At 57.9% G+C, this 18,898-nt stretch overlaps 6 protein-coding genes across 6 annotated transcripts; 2 read left to right on the top strand and 4 right to left on the bottom strand.

Annotated features, from left to right (window-relative positions):
- Positions 1–365: 365 nt before the first annotated feature.
- On the bottom strand, positions 366–3,202 carry L226DRAFT_535596 (malic enzyme). Its single transcript, XM_067680944.1, has 9 exons — positions 3,034–3,202; positions 2,775–2,953; positions 2,624–2,707; positions 2,478–2,568; positions 2,340–2,427; positions 1,767–2,287; positions 1,586–1,686; positions 1,316–1,517; positions 366–1,149 (listed from the first exon to the last, which is right to left on the bottom strand). The coding sequence occupies exons 1-9, from the start codon at positions 3,095–3,097 to the stop codon at positions 848–850; spliced, it is 1,632 nt and encodes a 543-aa protein (XP_067534699.1). The 5' UTR covers positions 3,098–3,202; the 3' UTR covers positions 366–847.
- Positions 3,203–5,328: 2,126 nt separating this feature from the next.
- L226DRAFT_83112 (uncharacterized protein) lies at positions 5,329–6,658 on the top strand. Its single transcript, XM_067687273.1, has 3 exons — positions 5,329–5,806; positions 5,871–6,584; positions 6,646–6,658. The coding sequence occupies exons 1-2, from the start codon at positions 5,501–5,503 to the stop codon at positions 6,423–6,425; spliced, it is 861 nt and encodes a 286-aa protein (XP_067534700.1). The 5' UTR covers positions 5,329–5,500; the 3' UTR covers positions 6,426–6,584; positions 6,646–6,658.
- Positions 6,659–7,447, top strand: L226DRAFT_83087 (uncharacterized protein). Its single transcript, XM_067687272.1, has one exon. The coding sequence runs from the start codon at positions 6,830–6,832 to the stop codon at positions 7,283–7,285; it is 456 nt and encodes a 151-aa protein (XP_067534701.1). The 5' UTR covers positions 6,659–6,829; the 3' UTR covers positions 7,286–7,447.
- Positions 7,448–8,148: 701 nt separating this feature from the next.
- L226DRAFT_83209 (uncharacterized protein) lies at positions 8,149–9,382 on the bottom strand. Its single transcript, XM_067687274.1, has 3 exons — positions 9,271–9,382; positions 8,333–9,211; positions 8,149–8,270 (listed from the first exon to the last, which is right to left on the bottom strand). Exons 2-3 carry the CDS (start codon positions 9,202–9,204, stop codon positions 8,267–8,269), a joined length of 876 nt encoding a protein of 291 aa, XP_067534702.1. The 5' UTR covers positions 9,205–9,211; positions 9,271–9,382; the 3' UTR covers positions 8,149–8,266.
- Positions 9,383–10,418: 1,036 nt separating this feature from the next.
- On the bottom strand, positions 10,419–14,001 carry L226DRAFT_571596 (uncharacterized protein; the record flags this gene model as incomplete). The annotated part of the gene is made up of 4 exons (XM_067684574.1): positions 10,419–10,761; positions 10,864–13,534; positions 13,753–13,856; positions 13,910–14,001. The coding sequence occupies 4 exons, from the start codon at positions 13,999–14,001 to the stop codon at positions 10,419–10,421; spliced, it is 3,210 nt and encodes a 1,069-aa protein (XP_067534703.1).
- Positions 14,002–14,295: 294 nt separating this feature from the next.
- On the bottom strand, positions 14,296–17,570 carry L226DRAFT_487640 (uncharacterized protein). Its single transcript, XM_067677205.1, has 13 exons — positions 17,130–17,570; positions 16,831–17,056; positions 16,600–16,772; positions 16,431–16,540; positions 16,242–16,380; positions 15,733–16,185; positions 15,645–15,680; positions 15,575–15,589; positions 15,160–15,519; positions 14,928–15,097; positions 14,804–14,874; positions 14,694–14,742; positions 14,296–14,638 (listed from the first exon to the last, which is right to left on the bottom strand). The coding sequence occupies exons 1-13, from the start codon at positions 17,322–17,324 to the stop codon at positions 14,587–14,589; spliced, it is 2,049 nt and encodes a 682-aa protein (XP_067534704.1). The 5' UTR covers positions 17,325–17,570; the 3' UTR covers positions 14,296–14,586.
- Positions 17,571–18,898: the final 1,328 nt, after the last annotated feature.

Below are 18,898 nucleotides of genomic sequence, written 5' to 3' on the forward strand. Positions count from 1 at the left end.
AGTGTGATCCAGTGCAGCAGAGACCGGGCTTGCGATGCTACTCATGATGGGCTCACGACGTGCCTCAAGGCAGTGGATAGGATGATAGAAGTGGCATGAACATTGCGCTACATCATCCGCTTGCTCACCATGCAGTATGCTGCAAACGGAAGGAAGATATGTGCCACCGAACCGATACTCCAAGTGTGTCGGTGGTCGGGATCAAGGAGCGGGTGAGCAATAGATTGCTATACTCAAATCAAACTACCTGAAAGCGTGACATAGAGGAACAACGCTTGGAACAGGAGCCGATGATGGTGGGAGAATGCTTATATACTTCAGTCCCCAATCCAACCACGCTTCGCGGACTCTCCGGGCTAGGGGGGGAAAAGCTTTCTGGCCGCGTGCAAGAGGGGTAGCCCATGGGAGAGTAGGATTTTGCGAGAACAAGAGACTAGACACAGTAAGCCAGTCTCAAGCAGAGACGAGCCCGCAGAGGACGACGACGCACAACAAATCCATCACCCGTCGTCCCTCGGGCAGACTGACTATCCAAAGCGATTCCATTATACTCTATACTTTGCGTTATATCATCCTACTACGATTAGACTTCTACATCCGCGACGCTCGCAAGACCGACCGAGGAATCTAGTGTGTAAGGAGGGGGTGGGAAGTGTGCGCACTGAGGTGTGGGGCGTAAGGAGGGGAGAGCATCTGGGCATCTAGCATCTAGCATCTAGCGTCTATACAGACGAAGACGAAGGGCACGAGCGAGGGAGGGGAACAGCGACGACAGTCAGGGGGGGAAGGGAAGGAGTCGGAGGGTAGGAGTTGGAGAAACGGACAGACCGCAGAGGAGTCTACGGGTCTACGGGTCCCACATCCGCTCCTTCACAAACGCCCTCACCTCCTCGTCCGTCATCCTGCGCAAGTCCGGCGAGCGGTCCACGCCCGCCTTCTGCGCCGCGCGAATGACCGCGAGCGCGATCTCGCCCGAGATCTCGCGGATGCGCTCGACGCGCGGGTACAGCAGGTCCTGCGCGCGCTCCTCGGGCGTGAGCGCGTTCGCGAGCCCGAGCGAGGACGCCTCGACCATCGAGTCTGTTACAGAGGCCGCGCGGGAGAGGATCGCGCCGAGCCCGAGCCCCGGGAAGATGTACATGTTGTTGCCTACATACGGGGAGGGGCGCGTCAGCGTTTCATTGGGCAGAGGGGAGGATATCGTCGCCATAGCAGTGATAACGAGGGGAAAGAAGAGAGCAGCAGGACTCAAGGGAAGGAAGGAGGGGAGGGAAGAAAACGGAAAGGCGGTCGAGGCAGAGACCCGAAGACGCACCTTGACCAGGGTACAACATCTTCCCGCGATACTCCTCCTCGGGGAACGGCGAGCCCGACGCGAAGAGCACCGTGCCCTTGGACCACTCGACGGCCTCATGGAACTCGCACTCGGACAGGCGCACCGGGTTCGACAGCGGGAAGATGATCGGGCGCGGGTTCAGCGCGGACATCGTCTCGATCACAGACTGGTTGAACGCGCCCTGTGAAGATGCAATCGCGTGTCAGTACGGTGTTGATCAGCAGCCAATGAGAGAGAGAGGTGACGCACCTTGGTCGTCGAGAGACCCATCAGCGCAGTTGGCTGCACCAGCTTGATGATCTCGGTCAGGTCGGTCATCGGGGGGCCGTTGTAGTCCTTGCGCGAGAAGTCTGTCGGGGCGCACCGGAAGCGAGATCAGCAACATGCTCAACAGCAACAGCGGATCCGAGGGGGGAGCAGATGCACTTACACTTCTTGTGCTCCGCCATGGGCCCGCGTCCGTCAAAGATGAGGCCCTGCGAGTCGACGAGGTAGATGCGGCTGCGCGCCTCCTCCGTCGACAAGCCATTCAGCTTGAAGAAGCTCATAAGCTGCATCGCGACGCCCACGCCCGCCGACCCCGCGCCCAAAAACATAATGCGGTGGTCGGTGATGGGCCGTCCGGACGCGGCAGAGGAGAGCTTCGCAGCGTTGATGAAGCCCGAGAGGACGACGGCGCCGGTGCCCTGGATGTCGTCGTTGAAGAGCGGGTAGCGGTGCCGGAAGCGGTCGAGGTACGCGAACGCCTTGTCCGTCGAGAAGTCCTCGAACTGGATGAGCATCTTCGGGAAGTGCGTCGCGAGCTCGTGCATGAACTCTTCCATGAACTCGTCCGCTTCGTGCGTTGGCACGCGCTTGTGCCGCAGCCCAAGGTAGAGCGGGTCGTCCAGGAACTTTTGGGTGTCGGTGCCGAGGTCGAGACAGATCGGGATCGTGGACTCGGGGCGGATACTGCGTTGCATGGGGTGAGGATGGGCCACTGAGTGTGAAGAGGAAGACGTACCCAGCGCCGGCAACGTAGAGAGAAAGCTTGCCAATCGAGATCGGCATGCCATTTACACCAAGGTCACCAAGACCGAGGATGCGCGAGCCTAAAACGCGTCGGTCGCGACCTCAACATCACGAAAACAGACAAGCCCACCATCGGTAACGACCGTAATACGGGCCTCGTTAATACGGGGCCAATTGCGGAGGATCTTGCCGATATTGCCCTTGTCCTTGATAGAGATGAACTTCGCGCGCACTATGAGAACGGTGCGGAGATCCATAAAAGACAGGACGACGCACCAGACCCTCGGGGCGACGGAAGTTTTGCGAGAACTGGAGGCAGGCATCGCCCACAGTGGGCGTGTAGATCAGGGGGGTTATTTCCTAAGCGCGAGCATCAGCTCCGCCATGCCAAGACCGCCGCGATCCCGCGAAGCACAGTGACACATACCGCCATGTTCGCCAAGCATATGCGGTAGAACATGCTCGGGTCCGCATCCTTGAGCTGCGTGAGGTAGATGTACTTCTCGATGTTCTTGTCCTTCGAGCGGAGCTGCGCGAGGCAGCGGTGGTAGTGCACCCCGTCATTGTGCGCGGGCGGGAGGAGGCCTAGGGCCGGGCGAGAGGGCGCTAAAGTGGAGCTGGCGTTGAGTAGCCGCACGATGGAATCGGGATGGGGAAGCCAAGGACGCGATGGAGAAGAAACGTACGGGCGGAGGTGACTTTGAGCTTCTGGACGCCGTTGGACCAGACGGGAGTGAGGACTATGGTCATTTTGCAGAGTTGACGTGGAGAGGTTGGATAGCGCGATTAGGGCAGCGGGGCGACGAGCGAGAGCGAGATGTGTATAGCGTGCGAGGTATTATATAGAGCTATCAGTATCCGTTCACAGAACAAGTAGAAAGCAATGGTCCAAGAGAAGAGAGAAGAATGGTACGAGAGCAGGGGGTGCGTTTGGGGAAAGAGGGCACGGTGGCAGGCACGGAATGGATTTATAGCAGACGCCGCCCGCTAGTAGGAGTCAGGGAGGACATAGGTTGGGTCTAGATGATCAGCACCTGCCCGCCGGACAGCCTGATGCCTCTCCGACCGCGGACGAATGAGCATCTGGCGACCAGTAAGCTCCCGGAGCCGTTGACGGCAACAAAGATCGCCCAAAAATATCCGTAGTGACAGGCACCGACACCAGGGCCTCGGACACAGAGGAGAACTGGTTTCAATCTGAATCCGGTTCTTTCCTCCGCCGCTTGTTCACATCTACATCCGCTGGAGACCGCCGCGACGGCACGTCCAGTCCAATCAAGCTTGGATATGCTCACCTCGTGCTGCTCGCGTTCGCACCGCGTTCATGGGAAGAAGACCTGGTCGCGCACGGGCGAGGCGGGGTGCCAGAAGGGGCTAGCGGGGAGGCGCGTCGGACGATCACGGGAGCAGCAAGCTCTAGAGTCAAACGAGGGCCAGAATGTTGAGCGAGGGAGATATATGGTTTGGCAAGAAATGACTCAACTCGAATGCTGGCGCAATGCTCGCGTATCGCATGATATTTTGCGGCTTGCCGGAAGTCGCATGATAATATGCAGTTTGGAGGCGTTTCACCCTTCACGTCACGGAGAGCCTTCGAGCACGACCAGGCAAGACGGGAGACCGCTGGTGGGGTGCTTTTCACGGAGGCGCGTTCTGGCTGCGTGGTTCGATGTATGCGCATAAGCGCAGTCCGGGTCACAAGTATCCTGGCGGGGATACAGAACAGTTGGGGCCGCCCTTGGCAAGGTCAGCTGCAGATGCAGACACGTAAACCGCGGTAAGGCAACTTGAACCCCAGGGAGGTGTAACGTTCACCGGAGGAGACGATATGATTGGCAGCGTGGAGGACCCGCGCAGAATGACCACCAGTACGGTCTCCAGTGTACAGGACTTGTGTCGCCTATGGATGGAACAAGCACTCACGTCGAACAGTCTGTTCAACGCACATCGCCTCCAGGGGTTTGCAGAGATTGATGAGTGCTATGCGGCGGGCGGGAGCAGTGGGGATCACATTTGCGCAGACAGGGGTGGCTGGGGCAGCGTTCCTGACAGGTCTGACCTCGGAGGCCAAGCGATCCACTAAACTCTGTAGAAACTAGAAGCGTACCCATTGTTTGGTTTCATGCTCATGCTCAATGGAATACGGTTGCAGAGTAACTCTCACTCCCCCGAGCTTCTCCCACTCGGCTCTCCCTGCTCTCCTGCGGTAACTTCGTCGAGGCTTGAACATTGAAGAGGATAGTGGACGCGGCAAAACAAGCAGTCCAGGCTGATGTAGAGGGCATGAGGAGGAAGAGAAAGTGCGAGACCGGTACGTTTCCTGCTCTTATATGCGACATGACGAAGAGAGGGAAGGGGATTGGAAGCGAGTTATCTTGGCTGCACACGACTAGTATGACGTCGTCTACGAATGCCATCTGCAACGGCCGTAGCATCGGAGCGCGTCGTCCGGACGCAGCTGCGACAGATGGTCTCAATTGGACATTGAGGTGAGGTGACTGTTCGGGACGCGCAAGGAGTGCGGTCTGTGACGTGCGACCTGGGGCAATGATTGATAAAATCTTGCAGTCGGGGCGCACGTACGGCAACGGGGAGAGCTCTCGCAGTTGCAACCGGCATTGGTGGAAAGATCTGCGAGCCAGACAGAACGCTGTGCCACGTCTTGGATGTCGACTCCTTGATCGCCACCTCCGTCTCGACATATGCCGCTTCTGCGTCCAACGCCTCAACTGCGCATCTCCGCTATTGGACAGCATGGATAGGATGGGAATCGCGCAGCAAGACTCCCACAGACGGGCTCGGGAACTGAGGAGAACGCGGAAGCAGCGAGTGAGCACTTGTCGCAACCTTGATCCTCCCATTGGCCTTCGCCCGGGCGGTCCGAGCCGGGAACTGTCAGTGTATCTCACCCTTGTCTCAGGCGCACGCTCACCTCAGCAGCCCTGCAATTGTCTCTTCCTTGCTCCCGCCTTCCATCGCCATATACATACCGACGGCCTCTGTCCGTGCAATGCCTCGCCCGCCCCCGCTCTAGTCCCCTTCATCATCCCCCCGCCGTCCCCGCCAGCTTCGAGCCCAAGATTCAGAACACGGCCCCGGACAGGATAAGGACAACAGCCCTCCCAACTCGCACCCCGTCGATCCGAATCCACGATGTCGACCTCGTCCAGCACGACCACGACCACGAGCCCCACGTCCGTGCCCTCCTTCAACTCCATCTTCCAGTCCCCCGGCGGGCCCCCGCTCATCCTCGTCTGCATCGCTGCTGGGCTCCTCTTGGGGGCCTTCCTCGGCATCCTCCTCATGCGCCGCGTCCGCCCGACCGTCGCCGTCCAGCGCGTGAATGGCCGCGGCTTCCCCGACCCCAAGAAGCTGGGGGAGAAGCCGAAGCTCCTCGATATATATCTCGCCCCCCGGAGCGGCACGGACGCGGGCGCAGGACGGTGGGAGAACCTATTCGTGAGTCGTATCTCTCTGGCGCGCCAGAGGTGGTGCTCATGCCGTGGTGTGCGTGCGCATGTAGCCGTTCGCAGGGCTCTACCTCCCTTCCTCAAACCCTCCTACCCCGGAAACATCATCCCCACCCCCGAGCCGAACAGAGCTATGGCGCAGACGGGTGCTCGCCCGCGTCCCCACCCGTCTGCGTCCGTCCGCCCGCCGCTCGCACGACCCGCACCCGTCGCCGAAGGGTCAAGCCAGCAGTGACGCCGTGCCGCCAGTGCGCCAGCTGCTGCTCGCAATCACAGTATCGATGCCCTCGCCGCGCCCCGCGCCGTCTGTGCATGCAGCCGAGCCCACTGTGGCCGAGAAGGGCCCGCTCTCCGCCTCGGTGCAAGTCTCCACCTCCGCCCTGGATGATAGCAACGACCCCCCGCACGATCCTCTGAACGACACCCCTCCATCAAACCTCAACAACCCGAAAGCGAAAGCGAAAGTTATGACTAACGACAACGATCACGAAGGCCCAGTCCCGGACTGCTGCATCGGCACGCTCGTCGTGTCGTACCGTCCTCCCTCATTAGCAGAGCCAGAGCCAGACTCGGAGCCAACAGAGACAGCGGGCGCGCCTGCACGGTAGCGTTCGCATCTCCTCTGTATTCCCTGCGTTCCGTTTTTCCCGCATAGACTCTGCCTGGATCCCATTTCCCCTGTACCACATTGTACCACACTACTCGCCATTGCCATGGCCCATGCACTAGACGACCCCGAGCGGCACGGAGGCCGAGCACGGATTCCCGTGAGTCGGACGCCGAGTCCTGACGCCTGACGAGTGCTATCTGACTGTTTGGTCCTGACAGACAACAGTGTCAGCGGCAGGCTACAGTGATAGCGACGGTGTCCGGGTTCCCCGGGCACAGGCACTAGCACGCACACGCCTATTCCTGCTCCCCCGCTCCTGCTCGGTGCTGCGCCGTGTCCACACACCACGGATGCATGATGAAACTGTAATCTGTAACTGTAGATGGCCGGGGCCCGGAGGAGATGAGTGAGGCGTTGCGGCAGGCACACGCGTTGTTCGACACTTTTTGCTTGCACTGGATCCGCGCGCAGCACCGGGGGTTTATGTGCATGCATGCATACATACATACCAAGGATGTGTGTTGCGGTCGCACGACCATGGGACTGTTTGGATTCCTGTTCATCTTCCATCTTCCTGCTCCTCCCCCGTTCAAGTTCTACTTCCAGTCCCACTTCCACACCGCTTCCCCTTCCGCTCCCACTTTCACTTCCACTTCCACTTCTACCACATACCTACCAACTTGTCCGTCATCAATCGGCATCATTCATCATCTTTTCTCACATCGGATTCGGATTTGGATGTACTTTCTTTGTGTGTATCATAGTATCATGGTCTGTAGTCTGCACTTCACGCTGTCGCTATCGGATTTCCCGGATGGATGTACTTCTGAATCATACTACATGCATTCCAACAAGTAACTACTAACAACCATCCACCATCCATCATCTGTCTTAGTATCTGTTGTCTCTTTCGGGAACGGCGGGAACAGAGAGCAGACCGCGGTTCCCCAAAGCCCCGCCCCGCGCTAGCGCTGCACAGTGCCGTTCGTACGTGCGTATCACTCCGATGCGTACATACGTAGATCTTTTTCGGTAACGGCGTATCTTCCCTTTCTTCCGCAGGTGAATGATGTGACGTTTGTTCATGCCACTCCTATCATCCTATTCGCTGCTTTGAGGCACGTCGTGAGGCCATTGTGAGTATCCCCGCTAGCCTGCACTGGATCACAGGCAGCGAATAGTATGAGCATAAGGAAGCGCAAGAGGAGCGACCGCAGGCTTCCGCCACCTTCCTACTCATCACCAGGCATCATCCATTCGACCTGCGTCATGCCAAGCGTCAGACCAGTGGCGGGCCAGCGAGTGAGTGAAGTCGCAAAACACGCTCACCTTCCCGGACGATACCTTGACGATGCTCAATATCCCCGCATCCGACAGACTCCACAGTATAAGTCGGAGCTCAGCCTCGAGCACCTCATCGCAGCCATACGCTACCCCCGGGCCGGTGGGTATCACCACCTCGACCCGCTCCAACTGCACAAACCGCTCGAGCACCCAACGCTCGCCCAATGCCTCTAGACCGACAGCGTCGATCGCGATGTCGGTGTCGACGTCCCCCTGGGACTCACTCAGGCTCGGGTTCGCGCGGCCGCGGGGAGGCTGACCACGGTGTCGACGTCCAGAAGCAGCGTCAGCTTGCGCAACGAGCGCGGGACGGCGGAGAAGACAGTGGAGGAGTAGAACTTCTTGGGCTGTCGGGGCGAGTCTCCAGCCTCCTGCGACTGTTCCCCGGGTGCGAGTGCGTATACGGGCATGCGGAGGGTGAGGCTGCGCAGATGGGCGCATGCGCCGAGGGTCCGGCCTAGGAGGCTCCAGTCTTGAGCTCCGTTGATCTGTGGATCATCTGCTGTGTAGGTCACGGAGTTGTCGTCAGTACGGCTGGATATCTGAGTCCTGAGTCCTGACCCCTCATGCGGTAGGCACTCATGCATTGAGTGCATGCAGAGTGTGATGCTCTGGACGGCAGTGCCGACGCTCTCCATCAGTGCGTGGAACTTATGTGCTTGGTCGTTGTCGCGGTCGCGCCATGGCCACATAGCGATGAAGTGCTCGAGGGTATCCGGCGCGAGGAGGCCGCGCCAGTAGGGAAGATCGAGCCAGTACTTGCCCAGGTCCAGCTGGCGTATCTTCACGTTCGTCGGGGCAGGGAAGCTCTCCGGGGGGTTGCTGGGGAACGTGTGCCCGCCCTCGAGGACCAAGGTGTCTGGTGCCACAAGAGAGAGCACGGCGGAGAGCGCTGGGAACATAGAGGGACCGAAGCTGGAGTTGTACATGTCCCTGCCCATGAGCTCGTCGGCATGCAGAGTGAGCGCTCGTATGGGGCGAGAAGGGGTATTCGGGGAGAGGGGAGGTGGAACAAGAATAGCGGCACGTATGAGACGTAGCTCGGCCAAGGCAGGTAGGTATGGAAGAGCATATTTGAGCGAGTCCATGTTGAGTTGGGAAGGTCCTCCTGCACACATTCTCATTCTGCTTCTGCTGAGATATGAATTTCCCGTGAACTCGAGCGTCCTGATGCACATTGCCATGTTCTTGTGTGTCCGCAACCAGGAGCGGAAAAGCGCGAAGCGGTCGTCGAAGAAGCGTTGGTTCAATATCACAACGTGACGCATGAAGACCGGGAGGGCAACCTCGTGCCAGTGTTTCGAGACGGTGATACAGGACTTGAGGGAGCACCGATCCTCCCGATCTGCCAGTTCGAGGAAGACTTGTCTGAGTAGCTCAAAGGGAAGTCGAGCTATAGCGCAAGACCCCGCCTTATCCCTTCCGGCCGCCATGTCTGCACTGTAAATTTTCTGTCAGGATTCGGGTTTCAGAGTGCGCAGTGCTAGAAAACGACTAACCTCCCAGCAAGTACGGTAAACGGGGAGCCCAGAATTGGATTCTCCAAACCGTCTTGAGAGTCACAGCCCAGTATTGTAGCAGAAATTGGAATTATGTGGTATCGGTCGAAGAATGAATCGTGGAACGAACGCCTCGACGCCCCCATGCTTCATGGAAGGCAATTGAGACGCCGGATGACGACCACATCTTTGCCAAATTCTTCGCCTATCGAACTACCGCTGAGGATTTCTCATGTTCACGAACATCGCAGGAGTAAGTTTGAGATGGTTGAGAAACGCGCTGACCGTCTGAAAGCTCATCTCACAGCCTGGAGGCACACAGAAACATCATCACGAGCAAAGGGAGCAGTGCATTCAAATATAAACGATACAGTGAGATAACGACGCGAACAGCAGGTAGCAGTATCAACCAACTTCAAACTTCGAAAGTTCAACACGACTGTTTTTTTTGCGGCCGGAACAGAGAGCAGACCGCGGTTCCCCCGAAAGCCGAACGTGCCCCGCACCGCACCGCGCTGCGAAGTTCAAACTCGCAAGCAAGCCAGCGGTGAGCGGAGGCGACACCGACCTCGTCAGGAGTCCCGCAGGGTCTCCTGCTTCAGTTCCGAGGACCGAGGGAAAGGGACGACAAAGCGAACAGAAACGAGCAGCTATCAACAAAGCAAATCGAGCAAACGAGCCCAGCGGGTGGCGCGCATGTAAAACGTATGCGGTTGGTCAAAATCTGCAGTGCGGGAGAGGGGAGGTGATGAGCACGGATCCAGAGGCGGGGGAGAGGGGGCGCGACGGCACAACATAGAATCCAAGACTGTTCGGCGCACCTCAATAGCTTTCTGCAAGGAGCGATTGGGGCTCCTGCGTGGTGGAACTACATGAGGACTTCGAGGTAGTAGCAGTAGCAGTGATGGAGGTACTCCCTAGCCCTGGCGGCGGCGCCGTTCGCGCGTGCGTGTGAATATGCGTATGTACGTATCGGTTCGGTAGCCCGTATCATCTTCCTTCCGCTTGCAGCATACTGCATACTATACCTCCGCGCACGCATCGTACGGCGATGCGCACACGTACAGCACACATCCTTACCTCTCAGCGACGAGCCCTGACCCCCAACCCCTGGACCACGCACGGACAGTAAACGCCCACGCGCGCTCCTAGTAGTCGTAGTCGGACTCCTCGTCGTCGCTCACGATGATGATCATCTCGCGCGCAGTCTCTGGCCACCGAAAGGCCAGGGACGGCGTTGGCACGCCTGACGGCGGTGATGTCTTCCTCTTTTGCGGGACCATTGACGGCGTGGGGGTCCCAGTCGGGGTCGGAGTCGGCGTGGCCGACGACATCCGCGAACTCGGCACCGGGGTCGGGGTCGCGGACGCTGTCGTGGACATAGGAGACACGGGAGATACTGATGAGGTCGTCGACGTCGCCGCCGCCGCCGACGCCGCGGCGATGAGGACCACCCCAGAGTCGATCTCGCGCTTCAGTTCGTCTGCGGCCCTGTGGAGCAAAACGTACAGCGTTTCAGCGGGTCGTATCCGATCTCGTCTCTCTCCTGCTGTCTCGCCGTGGACGGCACGCGCAGAGGAAACGAGAGCTTACTTGGTCTTCGCCCGCAGCAGGCGCATCAAGAGGTCCCTCTCTTCCTTGCTCTTCGCCGCCGCGATCTTTGCAAAGAGCGACTTGCTGGTGGTGACGAGCTCAAACCACTTCTTCTGTTTGACTTGCTTCTGCTCCTCGGACAGTGGGATCATGACTGGAGCCGTCGGCTTCGGTGCTGGGATAGACACAGAAAGAGGTCTTGTTGAGGCAGTCGCTACCCCTATGGAAGGTGCAGCAGTCGGCAACACAGGGGAGGGGACTGGCGGCAAGGCTGCGGCAGCATGGAGGGTCTCGGAGATGAAGGAAGTGGCGAGGTCGTCCAGAGCGACAGCCTCAGTCTTGACCACGACAGCGGTCTTCTCCTCCTCGACCACCGGATCCTTGCGTGCGATAACGTCCACCGCGTTGTGAGGGGCCAACGAGGCGAATGCAACTTCGACGTGTCCGACCATGGGAGAGTCGGCAGGCGTCATCGGTTCTGGCGACTCGGAGCTGCCCGTGCTCGAGACCAACGACGTCCTCGAGCTTGTCGCTAATGCGCGCATGGCGAGCTCTGCCTTCGTCCGCGCGATGGCTTCTGCCAACTTGTGACGACGTGCCTCCTTGGCGGTAGCGATTTCGTCTTCATCGGGCGTCTGCGCAACAGGATCCAAAGGTGCTGCGGCAACTTCGACAGTCGCCTCATGAGGTGGCAGATCAGACGTGCACGGAGGTGGAGAGGGGGATGGCTTGCGTATGGACACAGGAGGTTGCGGAGGTGCAGGTAGTGCTGATGACGTAGGACTAGGACTTGGGCTTGACATGTCCATGTCCATGTCCTCTTCCTCGCCCTCTTCCACATCTGCGTCAGTTGCGCCGACATCATCTTCGTCCAGGTCCATATCCTCTTCCTGGTAGTCGCTGCTCTCGTTGGAGGGAACAGTGACGACTGGCGGAGGAACAGCAGAAAGCGGAGACGGCTTCTCACTTTCCGAGTCCGACTCGAGCTCCATCTCTTCCTCCTCCGCCTCCCTACGTGTCGCTACAACGGCGGGAGGGTCGGTAAAGCGGTCGATCAGCTGCGGGCGGGGTTCTGGAGGAGTAGGGTTGGAGATGGCTGGCACGCGGCTGACAGCGGACAAGACAGCGGCAAGGTCGATGTCGCCCAAACCAGCGAAGTGTGGCGGAGGGGGACGTGCCTCCGCTGGAGGAATAACAGTGGGAGCAGCAGGCTCAGTCAGACGCCGTTCGAGCTCCACTGCCTTCTTCTTCCCCTTGTTCTTCTTCTTCTTCGGTTTGCTACCCACCTCAACAACCTCACCCTCCTCAATCTCGCCTTCCTCCATCTCTTTCTCCACCTTCGCCGCTCCCTGTGACGACAGCGGCGGCACGGGTGATGGCTTGTCCCCGCGGTAGTGGTACACTCTGATGTGCTCCTTACCGTCCCCGCGTAGCCTCATGCTGGTGAACGCACTCTCCACGGAGTGTGCGCCGACCCACTCAATCAGAGCCTTGCCGTTTTTCATGTCCAGCACGACACGTACTGGTGTCCCGTGTCGCTTGGCCCAGGACATGACGAAGTCGGTCTTGCGGAACTTCTTGGGGAGATGCGCCATGACGAGTGTGAATGTCGCGACAGGAGGGATGGGCGCAGCTGGCGCCGGAGGTTCGAGGCTGGGTACTGTGAGGTCGAAATAGCCGCTGTTGCCCTTGTCCTCCGTCATGCCGATGAGGCGTTTCTGGGACTCGGCTTGAGGTCGCGCGAGCGGAACTTCAGGGACATTCCTCGGAGGCGGCGGTTCTCGATGGATAGGCGGCGGAGGCTCCCGATGAATATGCGGCGGAGGCTCTCGATGAATAGGTGGTGGATCAGCGGGTGGTAAATGGATAGGATCGACGGGGGATGTCGATGAAGCGGGTTGACTCGAGCGTTGACCATTGGTGAGCGCAAGCAATGACGCAGAAATGGCTTCCAACTGCTTGAGACGCTCGCTGAGAGAAGAGTCGAATGGCTGCTTCAAAATGGAGTCTAGGTCAAGAGGCGGCGGAGCACTGGAGGAGGTGGTGGGCTGCTCGGCCCGGGACGACCGTGTCGAGGCTGACGCTTGGGGAGGAGGGTCTGGTGGCGGGGTAGGAGGACGAAGTTCAGGGTGCGCAACGGATGAGGGTTCGGGGTGCGACTCATAGCGTGAGTACGATGTGTCCGGCGGATACCACGGAGGTGCCAGCGCGGACAGCGTGGAAGGCCTCTCTGATGGGTTCCACAAAAGACCGTCGGTGGGTCGGTATTCGTCTTCGGGCGACAGGAAGGACGTGCCGGCCGACTGGTATGAATCCATCGACACTTGATATCCCATGCCGTACGAGTAGTAAGCATCGAAGGAAGGCTGCATAAATGGGTAACCAGAGTAGTCCATGGGATTCGCGCCATCCACAGGTGGTGGCGCCCGTGCATTGCGCTGTGGCTTGTGGGATGAAGATGCAGCGGCGCGCTGTTTCTCTTTCTTCTGCTTCTTCTTCTTCTTGCTACCTCCGTGATTCTCAGGGTGTTGAAGGGCCTGCGCGCTACCTGACTCTCGCATGTCGGTCCACTTGCGCTTCTGTCCGGATACAGGTGGTTCAACGGGTGTGAATGTGGGTGCGGGTGCGGGTGCGGGTGTCGGTTCAGGTGCAGGTTCAGGTGCAGGTGCAGCTAGACGTGTTCTTCGTATCAGATATCTTCGACGCATGAGGGCTATCACCACTGGAGTGCGAGCCGGAAGGGATGTGAAAGGCCAGGAAGAGTAACACTTTTCACAGTTGCGGTACGTGGCGCCCATGAAACGGTGATTATTTGGTCCATACCCGCCTTTCACACCATCTTCCGTTGCAATCCGGGCGGCTGCATATAATGACATCCGAGTCACATACCTTTCGGTAACGTCGGAGACGAGGGTGACTCGACCGGTGTGAAGTACGAGGTGTAAGGGTTGTAGGTTGGCGTGTTTGAGCTCGAGTTTGAGGAGTCGGTCCACCTGTACGGCTTATGGGTAGGCGCACGCAGCTACGTCGAAGATGAGAGACGTACCTGCTCAGCTCATTCTCCACAAAAGCAGCGTCCTCTTCGTCAGAAACCACGATGGGCTCTGTATAAGAGCCACTAGTGTGCACTGTCGTCATGAGGTGAGGAGTCTCGAACAGAGGAGAGTATCTGGGCAGCAAAAGGGGCGGTGGGCCGAGAACGCCCTTGCCACAATCAAGCTAAGCTGTGGTGGCTGATTTCGCGGTAGGAAGAGGTGATGAGGACAGAGAAAGACGAGCAAGTGAGGCTTGCGAAAGCGAAGGGGACGGAGGCTGGCGATGTGGTCGACGGAGAGAGCGAAGTGCAGGCGCTTTGTCACTGTGTCGGACCCCGGCTATTGCCGAGAAGCCGACCCACCGAGATGGCCTGGAGCAAAATTCGGACTCTCTCTTCTCCCTCCCGAATACCTTAGGTACTCAAAGTCGCTCTACATCTGCGAAGGAGAAGGCACTAAATACTATGCATAACAAAAGCATGCTGAGTGTGTCTTGTCGCAGACGCACGATGGGGTCAACAATACGTGCGACAACACTCAGAATTATCTCCCGGTCGACGTTGCCTTTCCTTCTCCCCACCACACATGTCACAGCCCAATAGTAAGGATAATTTTGTTCCCAGTGGATCCTACAGGTAGAGCAATAGATATGCCTAACTCCCGACAGCAGTATGAAGATGCGGCGTTTCTACAACACCTGCTTCGCAACCTGCTCCCAGATTGCGAGGGGCTTGTTGACGCTGTGGGTATACAAGTCAGCGAAACAGTATTCCAAATGGTCAAGAAGCCACGCACATATCCGCAGTGAGATGGAGGTTGACATCGGCCGGGTGGTTCTGCCACTCTGAACAGAAAGACGAATGTTAGCAAGCGTACAAAAGACCAGGTTGCGCCAATCGACGTACCCTCGGGCTCGTTAGGGTTGTCGATGCCGAATCCGAGGCGCCAGGTGATGCCCTGGACGCTGTTCGTCGTGCTGCGGTAATAGAGGTCAGCACTACATCCAGATAACAAGAACCTCGTACTCACAAGTCAGGAGGCGCGAGCGGGTGGTCCTTGAGGCCAGTGGTCACAATCTCCGAGTCAATGGTAGAGTAGTCCGTGGACTGCCCACCGACGGTACCGCAGTACTGCTGCGGCACAACGCTCCTACCACCATAGACAACGGTCTTTGCGCCCTCCTCCTTCGCCATCGTGATCTGCAGTTACGTGTTCTCAGCTCCGTGCCTCTCGACGATGATAGACATTGAAATAGACTTACGCTGAACAGCGAGCACGAGCTAGCACAGCGGCCATTACCGAGGACAACGACCTTCTTCGGGTCGAACAGCGCCTCCGCCGGGGGATCAAGGGAGAACGGCTGGCACTCCTGGCCGAGGCGCTGACTGAACGCGTCCTGGCGGCCGTTGATGGTCTTCTTGACGGGGTCCGCGAGCCAGTCGTAGCCTGCAGGCATAGCGGTGTTGTTCGCGAACGACCAGCTGATGGAGTTGTAGAGGAGGAAGCCGTTGGGATCCTTGCCGGAGACAGCAGCCTTAGCGATGAGTTGAGCGAGGGGACCTGCGCGAGTCTCGGTATCTAGGCCGGCCTGAGGCACGCTGGTGTCCTTGGGCCCGACGATCTGGAGAGGCTGTTAGCAGGATGACAGAGTATTAGTAGTACAGACGAGTACTAACGATGCGATGAAGCCACTACAATGTCTGCGTCAGCTTATACACCAACGCGAGTGTAGAGGTTGAAACTCACGTGTGCGACACAGATATATCCGCCACCGTTGTTCGACTACTCCCGCATTCAGTCCCATGAAAGAATTGACAGCGGGCTATACACTCACGATGTCGACGATGAGCTGGCTCGCGCCCTGATTCTTCAGGTTCTGCAGACCTGTAAGGAGATTCTCCAAGAGGTTGTTGAAGGTATCGCCTGAGAAGCTACCAAGCGCGAGCACGCCCGTCTTCTTGTCGCTGAGCATGTGGAACTGGACTACCGACGAACTGCCCTCGAGCGGGTTGCTCGGGGTCAACCCGGGTGGCAGCGCGACGTCTGTCTGAGGCTGAAGGTCGAGCATGACATTCAAGAGATGTTTACGCTCCTCCGACGCACTAGGCATGGGGGCCTGGCGGAACTTATCAGCAGGGTTCTGGCGGAACGTGCTGCGCTTCGTCATGCTGTCGTCGTAGTAATTAAAGCCATTTGTGGATTCGACGGCCTTGCAGTTGTTTTGACGGAACTCCGCCGAGTTGGCAAACTTGACGCTGCTCGTGCCGAAGCGAGAGCGGTAGGGGAGCTGTAGAGATGCGCATGAGACGGAGTGCCAAAATGCCAACCAAGGTAGATACGTACGGTGATAGTCTCAATCTTCGTGGTGTTCACGCGCTGGATCGTGAGCCTGACCGAGTCCGTAAGCGGGAGGGACTGCTGTGCGAACTGGCCCAGGGTGTACGTCCAGCCAGTAGCACCAGCGTTATAGCTCGAGAAGAACCTTGGGCGGCGACTTAGCAGTCAGTGTGCGGGGACAAGGATAAGACTCACCCATTTTCGCGCTGAGCGAGACCCTGGTAGCTACCGCTGATCTTGGCGTTGGCATCGACAGCCAGCCAGGGGTCCAAGCCGTTGATTGCGAGCACTTTCGCTCCGGAGAGCTGGTGATATAAGGTCCTCCGGTCAATATATAGTACGAACAGCATGGGAGGCTACGTACCGAAGCAAGCTGGCCCTTCAAAGAGGCCGGAAGCGCATTCTGCCATGTCTGGATTTCGTCTCCGAACTCAGCAGACGCGACGGTGAACGCCTCGGGGGCGATATGCACCGTCTGGATACCGAACTTATCGGTTAGGAGTACTAAAGGAGTGGGTAGGTACGATAAAAAGAGCGCTAGATGCTATGTTAGTTCCACATTATCAGGCGCACGATTGTACAGCCTAGTACTCACAATCGTAGCAGTAGTTGATGTAAACGCAGTGACCGTCGTTCAGGCGTTTGAGTGTGCGCGAGAGGTCAATGTGCAAATCAAAGTCGGACGCGTAGCTCTGCGAGCTGATGCGCGCGAGGTCCGCGAGGAGGTCCTCGTGCACATCGAGCGTGAAGGGCGGGGGCGCGAGCTTCTGGTAGTTGACCGACGTGTGGAACGCGAGGGTCTTGTTGACAACCTCGATGATCTGGCGTGCACAACGAAACAATCCGTCAGATTCACGTAGGTGAGACACGCCAGGTGCGACATATGCAACTCACCCTGGCCTTCTCCTCAGGATCCACAGGGAAGGAAGTGAAGCACGCGCGAACATCCGCAGGGCTGGCCCAGGTCTGGTTCCCGATGACCGCGCAAGGATCCGACGCGCGAGCCTCGAGCGCAGTCGTATCCGCGTGCGCGAACTGCACCGCCGCAAGCACTGTAGAAAGGAGTGACAAGAAACCACCTGCAAGCATGCTGGCGACCGGTTCAGATAGCACAGAGCTGTCGACTGGTGCAGAGAAGGGTCGTGAGGAAAACGATATGTTCACGAGGCCATCTGGTTCTTATATCCCCGGAACGGCTTGGAAGGAAACGACCGACCGACTCCGTGATGGCGATAGCTCTGCAGGCAATGAACGTACTCACTAATCAGTCCGGCCCTTGTTCTCTGGGCAAATTCACTGAGCATGTGGTATCCCTTTGAGTGATTGTTACGGCAGCCACGCGTCTCTGTTCGGTGTTAACGCGTCATGTCCTACCGTATACTGTCGGTCTTCATGGGCTTGTGCGGATGCAACGCGACCCGCACAACACCGTAAAACATGGTCGCTTGTCGGGACAGCAGGAAGCCTAGAAAGTCATCATCATCGGCGCGCGCTTCGACAACAACGCCCGAGTTGTCGAAGGGCCGCCGGCGGTCCGCCACACCATCAGAAGAACGGTCTCTCAGCACATGGCTGCGAACTGTCAGAACAACGCCAAGCCTCGGATTTAACTCGGGCACGACATAAGTTTTATACGTGGACGAGTTGTTTGGGAGGAGATTGCGAGACTGCAGTGCTGGACCTGCAAGGGGCGGGAGTAGAGATGCCAAGATCGGAGTCGTCACCAGACTCCAAACCAGTCCACCTTGCGTCGTCGTTCAATATATCCTACAGCGGGGGGGGGGGGTCGAGGATGCGTATGGAGGAATGAGGATAATTTAAAGGTTACCGTACCTTTAGCCACATGACTTTGAGACTCCGCACTGGTGTCCGGTTGATGGCCGCAGCATAGCATTTGACCGCAGACTCAAGTTTTGAAACTCCTAAACCTTGTGTGTTGAAGAATGCGTCGTCTTCAACACACAAGGTTAAGGAGTTTCAAATCTGAGTCGGGACCAAGTCGGGACCTCAATTTTGAGTGCTGCCATCAATCGGAGGATAAGCGGTCCCTGAATATGTGTGTAGAGTACGGTACTACTTCCTCCTCCTCCTTCGCACAGATTTCACCTCGTCCCCCACTGCGAGGATTTATTGAACGACGACGCAAGGCGGGGTGGTTAGGAGCCTGAGTCGTCACGTATTTCGAGCGATGGCGGGCTCTCGCACTGCCGCGGTTTCGGACAATGTCGATCACCTCGCACTCGTAACGCGAGTTCGGACAAGACAAATATCCCAACCCTGGGTCCATGCAGCCTCTGAAATATAGACGTTCACCGATTCAGACGAATGTATCCCCCACAGGGAGAGCCTCTGGTGCACAGTACTCACATGGAAACATCTGAAAGTATCAAAGCCTGCACAACTCCGGAATCCGCATTTTGCTCAACTCATCCATTGACGAGCTGGTGAGGACCATCACAGACACTCCTATGCAGCAACGATCGAAATGCAATCGCACAAGATCAGGGCAACAATATCAGGATGCGACTGCATGAGGTCAGGAATTTTCCTATCATGTATCTTGCCCCACTCTCTAGCCTCCGACCAGGTCGTCGACAAGTATACAATAGACAGAAACAGCTCACAAAGCACAACATGCATGCTAGACACCCACAAGGTCGGCA

Source organism: Lentinus tigrinus, assembly GCF_003813185.1.
Source record: "Lentinus tigrinus ALCF2SS1-7 unplaced genomic scaffold L226scaffold_14, whole genome shotgun sequence".
Taxonomy (NCBI): domain Eukaryota; kingdom Fungi; phylum Basidiomycota; class Agaricomycetes; order Polyporales; family Polyporaceae; genus Lentinus; species Lentinus tigrinus.